Source organism: Caloenas nicobarica, chromosome 9 (assembly GCF_036013445.1).
Source record: "Caloenas nicobarica isolate bCalNic1 chromosome 9, bCalNic1.hap1, whole genome shotgun sequence".
Classification (NCBI taxonomy): Eukaryota; Metazoa; Chordata; class Aves; order Columbiformes; family Columbidae; genus Caloenas; species Caloenas nicobarica.
This window is the reverse complement of record NC_088253.1, coordinates 3,005,726-3,020,378: the sequence shown is the minus strand read 5'-3', so window position 1 is coordinate 3,020,378 and position 14,653 is coordinate 3,005,726. Positions and strand designations below refer to the sequence as shown.

At 42.0% G+C, this 14,653-nt stretch overlaps 2 protein-coding genes across 5 annotated transcripts in view; one reads left to right on the top strand and one right to left on the bottom strand.

Moving 5' to 3' along the window:
• PHKB (phosphorylase kinase regulatory subunit beta) overlaps positions 1–4,781 on the bottom strand; it is an 81,968-nt gene extending 77,187 nt beyond the window's left edge. For 2 of the 3 annotated variants that reach the window (XM_065640654.1, XM_065640653.1), the window contains exon 1: positions 4,567–4,781. In XM_065640654.1, coding sequence (XP_065496726.1) covers positions 4,567–4,663 — 97 coding nt within the window. In that variant the 5' untranslated portion in view covers positions 4,664–4,781. Of the gene's footprint in view, positions 1–1,182; positions 1,296–4,566 lie in introns of all 3 variants that reach the window. The other variant, XM_065640655.1, reaches the window with a different exon arrangement.
• Positions 4,782–4,889: 108 nt separating this feature from the next.
• ITFG1 (integrin alpha FG-GAP repeat containing 1) overlaps positions 4,890–14,653 on the top strand; it is an 87,611-nt gene continuing 77,847 nt past the window's right edge. For both annotated transcript variants that reach the window (XM_065640818.1, XM_065640819.1), the window contains exons 1-5: positions 4,890–5,070; positions 8,530–8,602; positions 9,918–10,063; positions 11,725–11,782; positions 13,421–13,495. In XM_065640818.1, coding sequence (XP_065496890.1) covers positions 4,902–5,070; positions 8,530–8,602; positions 9,918–10,063; positions 11,725–11,782; positions 13,421–13,495 — 521 coding nt within the window. In that variant the 5' untranslated portion in view covers positions 4,890–4,901. The remainder of the gene's footprint in view (positions 5,071–8,529; positions 8,603–9,917; positions 10,064–11,724; positions 11,783–13,420; positions 13,496–14,653) is intronic.

Here is a 14,653-nt window from a genome sequence, read left to right as displayed (position 1 = left end):
GTCATTTATCACGAAAAATCAAGCGTTTGTCTGTGCACATAATTCATTTAGAATTTCATGGAGAAAGGAAAAATAGGTACCAATTTATTTTGTCCTTTCTCTATTTCCTAATCATCTGATTTCAGGATTTACAGTAACTAACACCATACAGAAGTTACTAAACACCAGAAATAAAACATTGACTGTCATGCCAGTACACAGGGGCTTCATGTAACCAAAATACACCACAGTGCCAAAGTCTACCACACAAACCTTGTAAATGCTACAAGCAAGGCAGGAAACCATTTAGGATATTCAAGGCAACCATTGCCATTTCTGAGAACTCAGAACAATAGCTCTTAAAATAACTAAAAATGTTTGGTTTGCATTGTATCAACAGAAAGAGCAAATATCAATATAATATTATAATTAGGAAAAAGGTTTTTCTTTATTACAATATCAACACTTCACGTGTCCTTTGACATGACAAGAGGCAGAGCAGCAATGCCAGGGCAGGGCAGGGTGGTCAGTGACAGCTGTGGCCGCTGAAACCCCCTCCCTGCTGCCTCCCCCGGCACTCGCTCTGCTCACGGGTTAACACACCAAAACACAGTCCTGTACGGTTTCCCCAGACCAGCTGCCTTCAAATACAGACACATTTGTTCCAGTTAAACTCTTTTCAAATATAATGAGCTAAACCAGGACCGGTTTTCACAACTTCACATATTCTAGCTTCTGTTGCACCTAAAGAGAAGCTATGCCAAGGGGCGTTAACTTGCTTCCACTTAATTTCCAAAACACAATTTGGAACAATGACTGACTTATTGGAAATTTTACTTCTTTTCTCTAAAACACTCACATTGAGGTTTTTTAGGAGATAATTGTAAACACCATTCTTTGTGCACCTTTCACATGACCATCATCTTAAAAGAGAAGTTTCAGTTCAGAGATTGTTGCACTGAGAGATACTTAACAAGAACACAAAACACAAACACAATAGGAAGATCCGAACAGTAGACTTCAGTCTAAGTAGATTCTAATTTTCAGAAATTTTCACTGAAAGAGCTCAAATTTTTAAGCTCGACTGTACAGTGCTAAAAAACTGCTAGCACAAAACACTGCACGAAACACAAACCACACAATTATTTTTTTGTTGAGTTAAATAGCCACAAACAAAAACAAAACACGGAACTGCACACTTACCAAATTTTAAAAAAGCATGCGCAGAGGAGGTTCTGTCATCATCCAAATTGGCCATTTCAAATTGGTGCAGCTAATCACAAACGGCTCAGGCTAAGCTACAGCAATTTTCAAAACTGTTTAGTAAATGTTAAAGGCAATCAGCATTAAATTAAGTGAAAGCAATGTTAGTGGAGTTATTAACATGACAGAGTGCACGGCACAAAAGGTAGCAAAGTTTCATTATGTTTTATGTTTACCTCTTCTACCCTAAAAATTGGTTTTATCTTCCTTTTACTCCCATAAAACTTATATGAGTGAAATGACACGGTTTAAACAAAGTCCATTTTTGGACACTAGACTGTAGGTTTGTTATTCAATAGGAAATTTGCCACTAACTTCAAAAGGTGCTAAATAAAATTTATTTGATATATTTCAAGATAAAATAAAAATACTGATTTAACTAGTGCATATAAAAGTGTTAAGTAATAGTAACCATGGGGAGCTAAAATTCTGCTTATGCATAGTGCTGCTTTTATCCCATGTAGAATTAACACTAGGATGGTTCTTGTCATCATGTACCATTGCTTATGGTATTGAACATTTCAGTTATTCAAAGTAGAACAGCTTTCAGTTGGGAATGTAAAATAAGAAAATAGTTTGTAATTATGATGACATTTTTTTTCCCAAATGTTTAAAGAAGTTTATGTTTTTTAAAGTAACCTAAATTTCAGGGGCTGCAGACTGGCCAACTACTAAGTATCTTTACAATCTGCTCCTAACTGTTAATTGTCAAGGAAGAAAAGAAAAATTCTCAATGAAATTTGTTTTTATTGGCAAAAATGAAATTTGTCATTTAATATACATAAACCTGAAGATATGGATTACCTCCTACAGGACAGGGTCTTACACGGTACTTTGCTGTCCGCTATAAAACATGAATCGCTCTTGCATTTCATTCACAAGTCTATACTCCATGTTTACTATATCTTACGCCAAGCATCATACTTTAAAAAATGACCAAAACAAAGAGCACTGTTTGTAAGCTGGGAGTCTGGAGCACAGACATCAAGCAATTCAGAACAGTAGGAGGAGGTTCAACCACTTTCAGTGACTACACCAACCATGTCTCCTTCTGACAGTGCAAGAAAGGAAGCAGAAAACCTCTGAAGTTCTACAAATTTCAACATACCTATAAAGATGCAGGAGTAAATTTGAGAAACAAGAGCACGATCTTCATTTTTAGATAGGAATGTTAACTGAAAGATTGTATAAAAAATTGATTTTAAAATAATCTCTTATATCAGAAAAGTATTTCAACTAAAATCATCTTTATTTCTTCAGTTACTATATAAATGACAAAATCCCTATGAACAGGAAAAGAAGGAAGTGAACTATAATAACCTGTCATTGTCCCAGAAGACACTTTGTTATATGTTTAACAAAAAAGTAGAAGGCAGCAAAAAACTCAAGCATTTAAATGCATTTAAAATCTTCCAAATGCCTTCGACAGCCCCAGGGCCCGCATGAGAAGCCCAAAGTCAACGTGCTGCCTTGTGACTCAGGACTCACAGACTCCAAACGTGCAGGTTCCAGACTTTATTTTGTAGAGTTCTATAGCTATATTTGTAAATCAATTTTCACATAACAGTACCATGTCATCATAATTGGCCACAAAGTAAGAACTCGGACAGTCTTAATGATGGTATTTTGCAAATTAATACTATACACAAGCAGAATTTTTAAAGCCATATGAATCAGACCAGTCTTTAATCAATCGATTTTCTTTATGAGAGCCCTCATGAAGTCCTGTTTTCTTTTCACACTGTCTGATCGGTCCCTACCACAATACAACTAATCAAATATGCAAATAAGGAAATAATGATTGAGTTTTACAAGCACATATATAAATAAACACGACAGGGATCATTTGGAAAACTGTTTCTTTAGAATATTAACAATTAAAGCCATACTAAGACTGTATTTTATTTAAAAAAAAAAAAAAAGGAGTTTTTTGAACTTTGGAAATGCAAGCCCGCTCTGTAAACATCATCCTTGCCTTTAGGCCAGAACGTAGCAACCCAAGTTCAGAACAAGAAATTCTCACATTAAAAAAAAAACAACAAAACAACACCTTTATCTAAGGCAAACCTGGCAAAAGCTGGTACATTCGTGTAAGTGCCTGCGATTTTAAAATTCATCTGTCCGACAGCTCTATAAACTGCAGGCAGCAGCAGGGCCCCAGCAGCTCCTCTTACAGCCGCGCTGCCAAGTGACACCTGTCAGTCCCCTCAACCCGGCCAGGGACACCAGGCCAGGGACACCGGGCCAGGGAAACCGCGGCAGAGCCCGCACCAGTAGCGCTGTGACCAACCGGCCCACGGCCCGGAGGGAACCTCGCTGCCCTGAGGGGGATCCCATTGCCCTGAGGGGATCACAGCGGCCCTGAGGGGATCCCATTGCCCTGAGGGGATCCCATTGCCCTGAGGGGGATCCCATTGCCCTGAGGGGATCACAGTTGCCCTGAGGGGGATCCCATTGCCCTGAGGGGATCCCATTGCCCTGAGGGGATCCCAGCGGCCCTGAGGGGATCCCATTGCCCTGAGGGGATCCCATTGCCCTGAGGGGATCACAGCGGCCCTGAGGGGGATCTCACTGCCCTGAGGGGATCACAGCTGCCCTGAGGGGATCCCATTGCCCTGAGGGGATCCCATTGCCCTGAGGGGGATCTCACTGCCCTGAGGGGATCACAGCTGCCCTGAGGGGATCCCATTGCCCTGAGGGGGATCCCATTGCCCTGAGGGGGATCTCACTGCCCTGAGGGGATCACAGCGGCCCTGAGGGGATCCCACTGCCCTGAGGGGGATCCCATTGCCCTGAGGGGATCACAGTTGCCCTGAGTGGGATCCCATTGCCCTGAAGGGATCTCACTGCCCTGAGGGGATCACAGTTGCCCTGAGGGGAATCCCATTGCCCTGAGGGGATCCCACTGCCTTGAGGGGATCCCATCTGCCCTGAGGGGATCACAGCGGCCCTGAGGGGATCCCACTGCCCTGAGGGGGATCCCATTGCCCTGAGGGGGATCCCATTGCCCTGAGGGGATCACAGCTGCCCTGAGGGGACCCCGCGGCCCTGAGGGGATGCCGGCTGCGCCCGCCGGGCCCGGGGAGCGGGCAGGGCCCGGGGAGCGGGCAGGGCCCGGGGCCGTCAGAGCAGCCTCTGGGCAGCGGGAGCGGGCGGGCAGGGCCGGGGGTGACGGGGCGAGCTGAGGGGGAGGCAGAGCAGGCAAGGGGAGCGGGTCGGCCAGAGCTCGGGGCGGGCGGGGGGAAAAAGGGCCGGAGAGCGGGAGCGGGGCCGTTAGTGAGGGGGGGAGAGGCGCTACGAGCAGAGAGAGCCAAGAGCTCAGACCTGAACGTTTAGAGCGAGCCCGCAGCTCCAGCATCTTCCAGCTCACATCGGCCAAATGGGCGGCCGCAGAGGCCGCTGCTGCTGCCGCCGCCGCCATCCCGCCGAGGACCCGCCGCTCCCGCCGCTCGCTGTGCCCGGGCCGCCCTCGCCCACCGCCGCCAGCAGCCGGGCGGCGACCTCGCCTGTTGCCCGCGCCAGCCGTAAAGACGCTCGCTCGGGCCGTCACGCCGCTGTCGCAAAGCCGCCGGGTCAGTCCCGGAAGCGGGCCGGCCGTGTGGCGGGCACACCCCTGCGCTGCCGTAAGTGAGGCGGGGGCGCGGGCCGCGCGCAGCAGGATGGGGCCCGGCGGGCTCGGGCTGGCGCTGCTGCTGGCGCTGGCGGCGCCCGGCGCGGCCCTGCAGAACGTCACGGCACAGCTCTTCGGCGCCGAGGCCTACGGGACCCTGGCGGCCTTCGGCGACTTCAACTCGGACAAGCAGACGGACCTGTTCGTGCTGCGAGGCGGTGAGGGAGCGGCGCCGCTCGAGAGGGCGGGAGCGCTCGGGGCCCCGTGCGCTGTGGGGGCGGCGGTTGCTGAGGCCCATCCCGGGGCGGGCGGGGACGGTGACACCGGAGCGGCCCCATTAATTGCCTCATTCATGGGGATCAATATGGAAAGGATGGGTGTCAGGAGGATGGAGCCAGGCTCTTCTGGGTGACATAGGACAAGGGGCAATGGGTGCAAACTGGAACACAGGAGGTTCCACTTAAATTTGAGGAGAAACTTCTTCCCGGTGAGGGTGGCAGAGCCTGGCCCAGGCTGCCCAGGGAGGTTGTGGAGTCTCCTTCTCTGCAGACATTCCAACCCGCCTGGACACCTTCCTGTGTAACCTCATCTGGGTGTTCCTGCTCCGGCGGGGGGATTGGGCTGGGTGAGCTTTCGAGGTCCCTTCCAACCCCTGACATTCTGGGATTCCGTTCCTGGGGTCTCGGATCCCCCCAGGCCGGTGGCTGCTGGCTCAGGAGCTGCTGGTTCTTGGCCTCCCTGGTGCTCAGTGTGCGGCCCTGTCCGCACTGTTGCAGAGGGTGAGCTGTTAAATTATTTCCCAGACTAAAGTTGACATTTGCTTTGCTCCTGAGGTACTTTCTGTATGGAAATAGATACTTGCAACTTGCACTACAACCTGGCTTTGTATAGCATGAGGAGTGTTTGTCTTTGAAGTTGAATTTATGGTTGTGAAATAATTTAACGACTGTTTGAAATTGGATTTTTCTCCTTTCACAATATTTTGGGAGACAGAGACAAGCATTTCACAGTTGTAAGGAGCATAAATTAAACATTATCCTACTTTAAACATTATGTTAAAGTGGAAGGCTGGATAAATCAGTTCCACGCAGATCTCATCTGCCATGGGTTTCTGTTTAGGCTTCAGGTATGAGCGCACCCGAAATCAAAGCTTATTTATTGGTGGTCAGTGTTATTTGCAGATATTAATCTTGGATTATTTTACTGATCTAAAGCTATGCATTAAGATAATAAATTTATGCTCAAAATTACCTTTTTTTATTCCTTCCATCTCAAAAACGTTTCTTTAAATAGCTTTGACAAAGCATGAGTGAATTTCCCATCTAGTTGCGGTATTTAAATGTGTGGCTTCTTGAAAATGCTCCACTGGTTCATCTCCTGAAAAAATGCCCTGAAAGATTAGATTTTAAATGAACGTCGATGACAAGAGAGTTAATTTTCATTATTTTCCAGATGGATGCATATATAAGTGTGGATAGTTAAAAGTTTTAGAAGCAAGGCTTCTGGTTTCTTCTTTACTATTTGATACTCTGTAAAAATCAGCCAGAAATAACATACTTAAAAACATTATTTTTCATTATTTCAGTCTTGACAAAAAGTAGCTTGAAAAATCTGTAGAACATCTTCTAAAAAAACTAAAAAGTAATAGCCAATTGTGAATAGTAGGATTCTAAGGAGCAGAATGAACAGCAGCCAGTGTTGCTGCTGAAGTGAGCGCTGGGGAGAACAGCCGACCTTGAGGAACAGTGATCTGGTAGAGAAGCACAGTCCTAATAATCGTGCCCCTTACTAAGGAAATTGGGATGATGTCTCTGGCCTTTTGCTGGATATATATTACCATTCTGATCTTGAATTACTTTATCGTAGTGAGAGTTATGTTTCATATGCTCAGATACCTGATACTCAGGCCTTTGTAGGAGAGTAAACCAGCTAAATGTAAGAGGTAAGCTCATCTCAAAAGTACCTTGTTGCAAGAACAATTCAAAATTACCAGTGGGGCTTGGGTTTATCCAATTTCTGACACTAATATATGTGAATAAATGGAATTGTTCATCCACTTACCCATTTTGTGTGTGCACAAACCAGAGGTGAGCGAAGGGGATTGTAACCCCCCAGGTCTGGTTGTGCTTGGTGCCTCTTGCAGCAGCGCGAGCAGTGAGTGAGCGTTCCCCACCCGGGTGCATTGCTCTGGCCAACTTGAAAACTTCTGTGCTATCCTCGCTCACATGTTCAGGCTCAAGACTTCTAATCCACGTAATTGTTGTTTGCTTGGAAGCTGTTCAGTTTTTTCTTCCTCATGTACTTTTTTTCCTTTCTTCTGTATTCTTGTTGAGATGAGAGGATGAGAACTGCAAATAGTGTTTAGGTTGAGTGCACTGTGGATTGATGGAGTGGCATAGCAATTTTGTTTTCTGGTCATCTAATAATTTCCAGGAGTCGGTTTGTTTTGAATATTGATGAGCACTGAGCTGAAATTTTCATAAACCTACCTTTAGTGACCATAAAAATCTCATTTCTGAGTGGTATAACTGTCTTGGAACCTGGTACGTGTAAAACCACGTTTGCTTCATCATCATCATCGTTACTTTACCACACTGATCATGCAAAGGCAGGTGAAAGTCAGGCCAGGCTTTATCTTTGTGCCAGACAGGACTGCACTAGTTGCCCCATCCATTTTGGAAGGATTCGTTTTCACTTACTCATTTGCTGGCATATTCTCCTTGGCAAATATGTTTGTGGCAGTTGTCTCTTTTCTTTCAAAGCCAGGAAGTTTGTATTCTGCTGTTTCACAGTGGTGAACTCTGCCACAGAATGATGCTCGTGGAATCTACTGTGGTGGCTCCAGTTTGGAGCCATGGAATTATTTCTGATTAGGTAACCTAGTTCTTGCAGTTTGGGGTGCTAGAGGTGAGTTTCTTGGAGAATGCAGAAAACGAACATAATAAAGGATGAGTAAAAAAAAAATGTATTTCTTTCTTTAGCTGGGAACTATTATTTTACTTGCAGAACTAAGTGTGTGTGTATTGTGGTTTACTGACTGAAAATACATTTCATCGTTCGGGTTATTTTTTTTTTTCCTTCCCCAAATTTCAGTTAGTTGTGAAACATAAAGTATAGGTTTTTATTTAGATCTTCCTGAAATAATTAAAGGAAAGTGGCTTGTATCGTTGCCTCTAAAGGAGGGAGTGCTGCAAGGAACCAGGTCACTTCTGCGAGGTTCACTTGAAGTGCTTTTGTCAGCTGATGTGGGAAAGCGGTATCAGATCCTGCGATGTCAGAGACCATATTAACAGAATTCATTTGAGTTAGGTTTTAAGCTCTAATTATTTGTATGGAACTGACGCCTATTACTTTTCCATGTGTACTATTTCTGAACTCGCTACAGGAAGTTTTATTTCATTGATGTGATAACAATAGCAGAGAGAAAGCTCTCACACTAAGCCCCACAGAAGGTTCTTGCTATCAGTGTTCCTGTGAGACGGCATGAGGTTGATAGGTTGTATTGACTCCTTTTGCTCCCCTTTGGATGAGGAGGATGGAGTTGTATGGGAAGTCTTTCAAAGGTTTTGCTACTGTGAGGAATGACTATTTGTGGCATAGCTTTTCGAAAGTTGTTTTTGTCTATAAGCCACTTATGGTTCTCCTCTGTTATTCATCGTCTTCCTTGCTTTTTGCAGGAAATGAGCTGATTATCTTTTTGGCTGACCAAAAGGAACCCTACTTTAAGCCCCGTGTGAAGTTACCCATGAAGTAAGTATTGCTATTCAGCGGTGAAACAATGCAAGCGGCCGTTTTTCTTGAAGGTGCATCTGGGAACGTGGTGAGAATTGTCTGTGCTGTGGATATTGGTTTGACTGTGCTGTTCAATTGCCCCTAGAGCTCCAGTTCTTAGACCGCTTCCCTGATAAATTTCCTGATATGTTTTTTATTTGATTTGTTTGGATTTCGTGGGTCAGATGACAGACTTTGTGGCATGAGTTTTGTTGTTTATGTTGTTAACTAACAGGTGTGGAATTTCTATGCTTTGGGACTTTGTCCTCTAATTAGTATTAAAAATACCAATATCTTTGAGTATTTTTGCAGTTGACTTGTTTTTTCGAGACTTTATTCCTAGTAAAGCACACTATTGTTCCATATCATAGATCAAGTGTTCTTGGCAGGCAGCATTAGTCTCTGTCCCAAGTCGTGTTTTCAGGGAAATTCTTCTAGTTGCTGTAGTTACTAACGGAATCCAGCCAGTATCATCTGCTTTTGAAAGAGTAACGGGGAACGACACTCTGGTATTTCTGTGTAGAGATCTGTTTCTTTCTGAAGATTAAATGTGGCTTGGAAAAGAGGATCAATTTTTAATAACTGTAAAACAATCCATGTGTATATATTTTAACCATAATATTAACCATAACGTTATTACAAGGTATGTTATTGCTTATGAATAATGCTAACCATGATATTATGTCTGTTAAAAGTTAAATTGCTGTTATAGCTCAGCTTCATCTTCTGTAGTTCTACATATTTTTATTTTTCCTTATTCCCTCTTGTCTTGGGAGGAGCTAATTTGTTTAGTGCATTAGAAATGATCTGGTTTTAATTCTTAATGTTTGTGTGTGTAAAACAGAGTCTCTGAGTAGCTAACCAAGTAAAAAAAAGATCAAAAGAACAAACAAACGTAGGGAGGAATGGTAAGATGTGGCAGAAGATTGGAGGCGGTGACATAGTCTTTAAAGTCTGAGCTATGTGTCTGACTCCTGCTGCTTAAACTGCTCCTGTTGCTTCATGGTCTTGCTCTTGGAATGCAACCAAAAGATCCTGCTCTCTGAAATATGTTGCCGAGGTCCGGTTCTACAACAAATGAAGGGATTTAATGAAGTCCAGGTTGTGTTAACTGTCAGGGTATGGCTGAAAAATGCCTGTTGGCTGAAGTTTAGAGTTCAGAATGTCATCCTCCTTAGAGGAAGACAGCTTGCAGAATGCTTAATTTAAAGTTACTTTTGCATATAAGTACTTTCGATTTTCATATGCAGATTTGTACAATTATTTGCACGTGGGGTTTTTTGTTTAATTGTAGATCTCTCGGTGTTACCATAACCAGTGTAGTTCCTGGAGATTATGATGGTGATTCACAAATGGACGTTCTCCTGACTACCCAGGCACAAAGTCATGGCAGAGATGAACTTTCAGTGTTTATTTTCTGGGGGCACAACCAAACATTAGGTGAGTTGCTGAGACTGCTTATTAGTAAGATTGTTAGACTTTTTAATAATCCAAAGTATTGTCAGAAAGTTATAACTCGTTTTACAGTGTAGTAATTTTTTTTACGACTAAAATAGGGATTAGCAGCTATTCACTTTCATACCATATATTCTCTTGCTGTTAAGCTGTATTCAGTAATTAATGAAAGAGAGCAAAGCTAGAACTCTTGCTTTATATCATGCAACAGACATAACCAAACAATATTATAGTTTGACAGTAACCTGTTAACTGAAGCGCTGCTTCTCATGGTGTCCCCGTTATGCATGTCAGCTTCACAAAGATTATCTCAAAAGACTTCTCTTGAATTGAAAATGTGCTGAGAACCTGGTGTAAAGTTTAGTGCACAAACTTTAAAAATATCGTGCCTAAACTTACCAACAGTAATATAACACTCTTATTTCTGTTAAACTAAATTCTTTGAAGACAGTGACACACTAAAGTAGGTTTTGGTAGGGAGGTTTCTAGAGTCTCTGTCACTGGAAGTTTTCAAGAACTTTAGAATTGAGTTTCCAAGAGCCTTTTAGCAGTGTTGTAGTGCAGCTGATTCTGTTGTAGGGTCGAGTCATGGGCTCCGTGAACTCTTGAAGTCTCTTCTGTTTTCTATTGACTTTGCTAGGAAAGGGTATGGGGAGGAGTTCAGGCTTTGAGGGACAGAAAAGCCAAAGAAGATGCTCTTAAGTCCACAAAAACTACTGAAGAATGATCACTGTTATAAAGTAGTTACAGGTGGGGCAAGCGGTGGCCTGAGATATTAAAGCCAGAAGCAAAAGGTCAGAGATGACACAAGCACCCTGGGAAAGTGAGTTGAGTCAGGGTTAAAGAGAACTGGAGGTATTGGGAAGAATATGAAGGATTTGGATGAACTTACGCTGTCTTGCTTCTGAATAAACAAATATTGGGAGAGGCACAAATGAGTATATGGGGCTTAGAAGAGGAGTCAGAGGTGAAGAATTCAGGACACAGTTGGTATGTAGTGAGGCTGCTGGGAACGTGTGTGGTGCTGGTTGGGTAACATGGGTGTGAGGAGTCAACAGGAGGGCACTGGAATGGGAAATGTGGGAGCTGGGAAGAACAGAAACGTTCTGGAGAGATGAAGGAAACGGGAATGATGTGGCAAGGAGCTGGGGTGACAAGTAAAAGTGAAGTCTGAGAGGTGATAACCTCATTGGGGCTTGAAATCCACGCTTCCCATTTAGGCACTCTACCTCTAATCCTCCTTTCAAACACTGGGTGTATATGATGAAGAATGTTTTTTACAGTGACAAAACATTAAACTGAGGTCTTATGTACAATATTAAACTTTTAGACTGTTGTCTTCCCAGCTATTTCAGCTTCGTGTGTCTATGTGATTGCAGTTTTACATAGAAACAGATTTCACTAAGATCTGTTTAGAATAATTTGCTGAAGAGTTAAGAGAAGCTTCAGCGTTTTAACTGTAACTCACCTTTCCTGCGTGATTTCAGGGAGCCATGTGGTGGTTTATGCTCAGTGGTGGCTGATTTTTATTTTTTATTTTTAATCATAACATTGATGGTTGTAAATAGAAGAATTAGATCCAAGTTAAAAATGCAACTGTCATAACATATTGGTAACTGAATCAAACTAATGTTTTCTGTTTTCAGATCTTAACCATAAAACTGTGTTAAATAAGACTTTTCATGATGAGCCTCTCGTAATGGAGTAAGTATGACCTACTTTTTTAGAAAACAACGTTTACAATGGTGACTAAGAGCAACTTAAATATATTTTGATGCTAAAATTTGAAACACATGCTCTTTCTCTTTTAAGAACAAGGTGATTTGTGTAATATCAACTGGTCTAAAAAAAGATGATGAAACATTAAAAAAAAAAGGTGATGAAACATTGTTTTAAATAGATGTTTGCAATCTGAATAAAAACACTGAGGAAACTAAGGAAAGTGATAACTTTGCTTGAGAGTAATAGATAGCAGAAGTTTACCAATATTTAACATCCACTGGCAAAGAATGATGTAGTGAGACAGAGGAAACTGTAGGAACTACAGAACTTCATTGATTGAAAATTGCACCATGACTTTTAACAGGTTAGTGTGTCACTTGTGCTCTCACGTGAGCGAATCAAAACAGTAATTCTGTGTCGTGTTCCACCCGTGGCGCACTGTAGGATACATGGAATACATATACAAGTGGAGGGAAAGGCCAAATGTATTTTTTCATCAGGAATTTTATGGCACAAATCTTTTGGTAAAATAAATATGAAGGTAAAAAATTATTTTCTTCCTGTGAAGAAAACTTCTGCTGCTCTTGACTGTTAAAATAGAGAACATATGCAATCAACTGAATTTTAGTTTAAACTTGCCACTGCACAGGAGCAGTTCTGCCTCCTGTGTTTCTTACATAATCAAATGCTGCTTTGCTTTATTTGTCTTTAATATTCCATATATAGTGCAATTCTGACAACATATTATCTTAAAGTTGGGGTTATATGCAGTATGTGTTCCCTCATTGGTTTTACCTTTTTTTTTTTTTAATATGGGAGTCAAAAGGAGGCAAAATGCTATAAGCTACGTGATTAATTTTGGTGGAAGAAATACAAGTTATTATAAAAATGACGTCATCAATCATTTTTAGTTTGAGTGTTTTATAGCCGACTACATTTGCAAAGAAGAATTTTTAGTGTGTTTTTACCATTCACGTTTTAGAATCCTAATCTTAAACCCAAAAATTCTAAAATGTCTTTTCAAGGCTACCTTAGTATCTTAGCAAATATTAAACGAGGAAGTAGCTCAAACTGACAGCAGATTTAATTGTTTGGGGCACCTCTCCATTTTGGCAGTGTCAGGTTTACGGTTGGACTCGATGATCTTAATGGTCTTTTCCAACCTAAATGATTCTATGATAACAGCTTTAGAAATCTTGTGTATTGTATCATCCTGGCAATAGTAACTAAATAAGCTTTTTTATTATTATTATTTCAGTAGTCTGTTTTATGCAGAAAAAGAACCATTCTTTTTTTGGTGAGTTTCGTAAAGTAAAAACCTTATTGGCTTATCAGACTGAGCAAATATCCCTTTCACAGTACGATTCCCTCTCTGTGAAATGCTGAACAAAAGAGAGGGGAAATAGAGCTGAAAAATCAAATGAATGGCATAGTGTAGAATGCTGGCAGAAGCTGCTGCCACCAGCAGCTCAGGAATCCAGAATTCAGAAAAGGTGACACAGCTGAAAATTCTTCATTGCTGGGTGGGGAAATGCCAACCAAATACAGGTTCACTGAGGAATGGCTAATTGCAGCTCCTGGAATGGCTCAGGTGCTACTGAAATTGTTTTGCATTTTCAGCTTTAATGGAGACTTGGTTCCTGACGTTTTTGGTGTCACAAGCGATTCAAATAAGCCACAGATATTTCTGGGCGGGTAAGTTAAGTGTTTGTTTGTTAGCATGAATTTCAATAAGTTATTCCTAGTGCATCCACTTCTGTTCTTATTAAAGAGGCATAAGACTCATGTTTAACTGGAACTGTGCAAACATTGGAATCTTCTTTAATTTCCATGTGCATCTTTAAATATTCTAGAACACTCTGCATCTAATTTTTAAAGTCTTATTCTATAGGGGAAATAGTTGTTTTGTAGGAGAAGCAGATGTTCCATGAGAACTGAGAAAACAAAAACCCTGTTATTTGACATGAGAAATCGGATAATGGTTTCTTGGAAAAGTTATAGTCTCCTTTGTTTAGTACACTTTGAAATTTATTATCTGTGTTATGGAATTCTGTGCTGTATAAAAATACAAAGCAGAGGTTTTAAGTAACATCTGTAGAATTTAAGCTGCATTTAGTCTTACAGATGAAGTGACAGGTTGATGTGAGAAGTACTGGAACAGATCTTGTAAGGGATGGCAAAAGGAAAATGTGCAAGAGTTTGGTGTAAACCTAAAAGAAAATCAGCTCTTATCTAGGAAATTAATTGTAACGGGAAGGTCAGACAACATGGGAATGGGGAGTGCAAGGTGTAAGGATGTAAGCTGTATATTAAGGAAAGTATTTGTTCTGTTTATTGGGGAAGGGCCTCATGAAGAGATGTGAGGCAGAGGTGGGTCGTGGTAGCGATACGAGTGTGTGTGGAAGGGATGTGCTCGTGTCACAGCTTTGGCGTTCGCGGGGGCCGAGGCTGCTCCTCCACAAACAGGCGTTGACTGAGTCTCGTGAGATGAAACTGCAGAGAAGGGGACTGAGTTTTGTTATTAAAGTTTCTGCCAGCCCTGGAATGTCTAGAACAGGACGAGCTGGCAAATACTGGGATAACAATGACAGTTTTAATGGCATATTTACATGGTTAGAAAGGACTATGCAAAGGTTCGTTTTTGTTTAACTGTTCTGGGTATGAACGCTGAAATAAAAGCATAGCAGAAGAGTGGATCTGTACTGACTCAGAAGAACCAGTCTCTAAACAAAAAATTTAAAAGTAGCAAGATGCCAAATAACTTTAAATCTCTCTTTTGAAAACAAGTTATAAGTTATTTGTTAAAAATACTGCTGGACACTGGAGAAGGACAGTTCACGTTCCGTTCAGTTT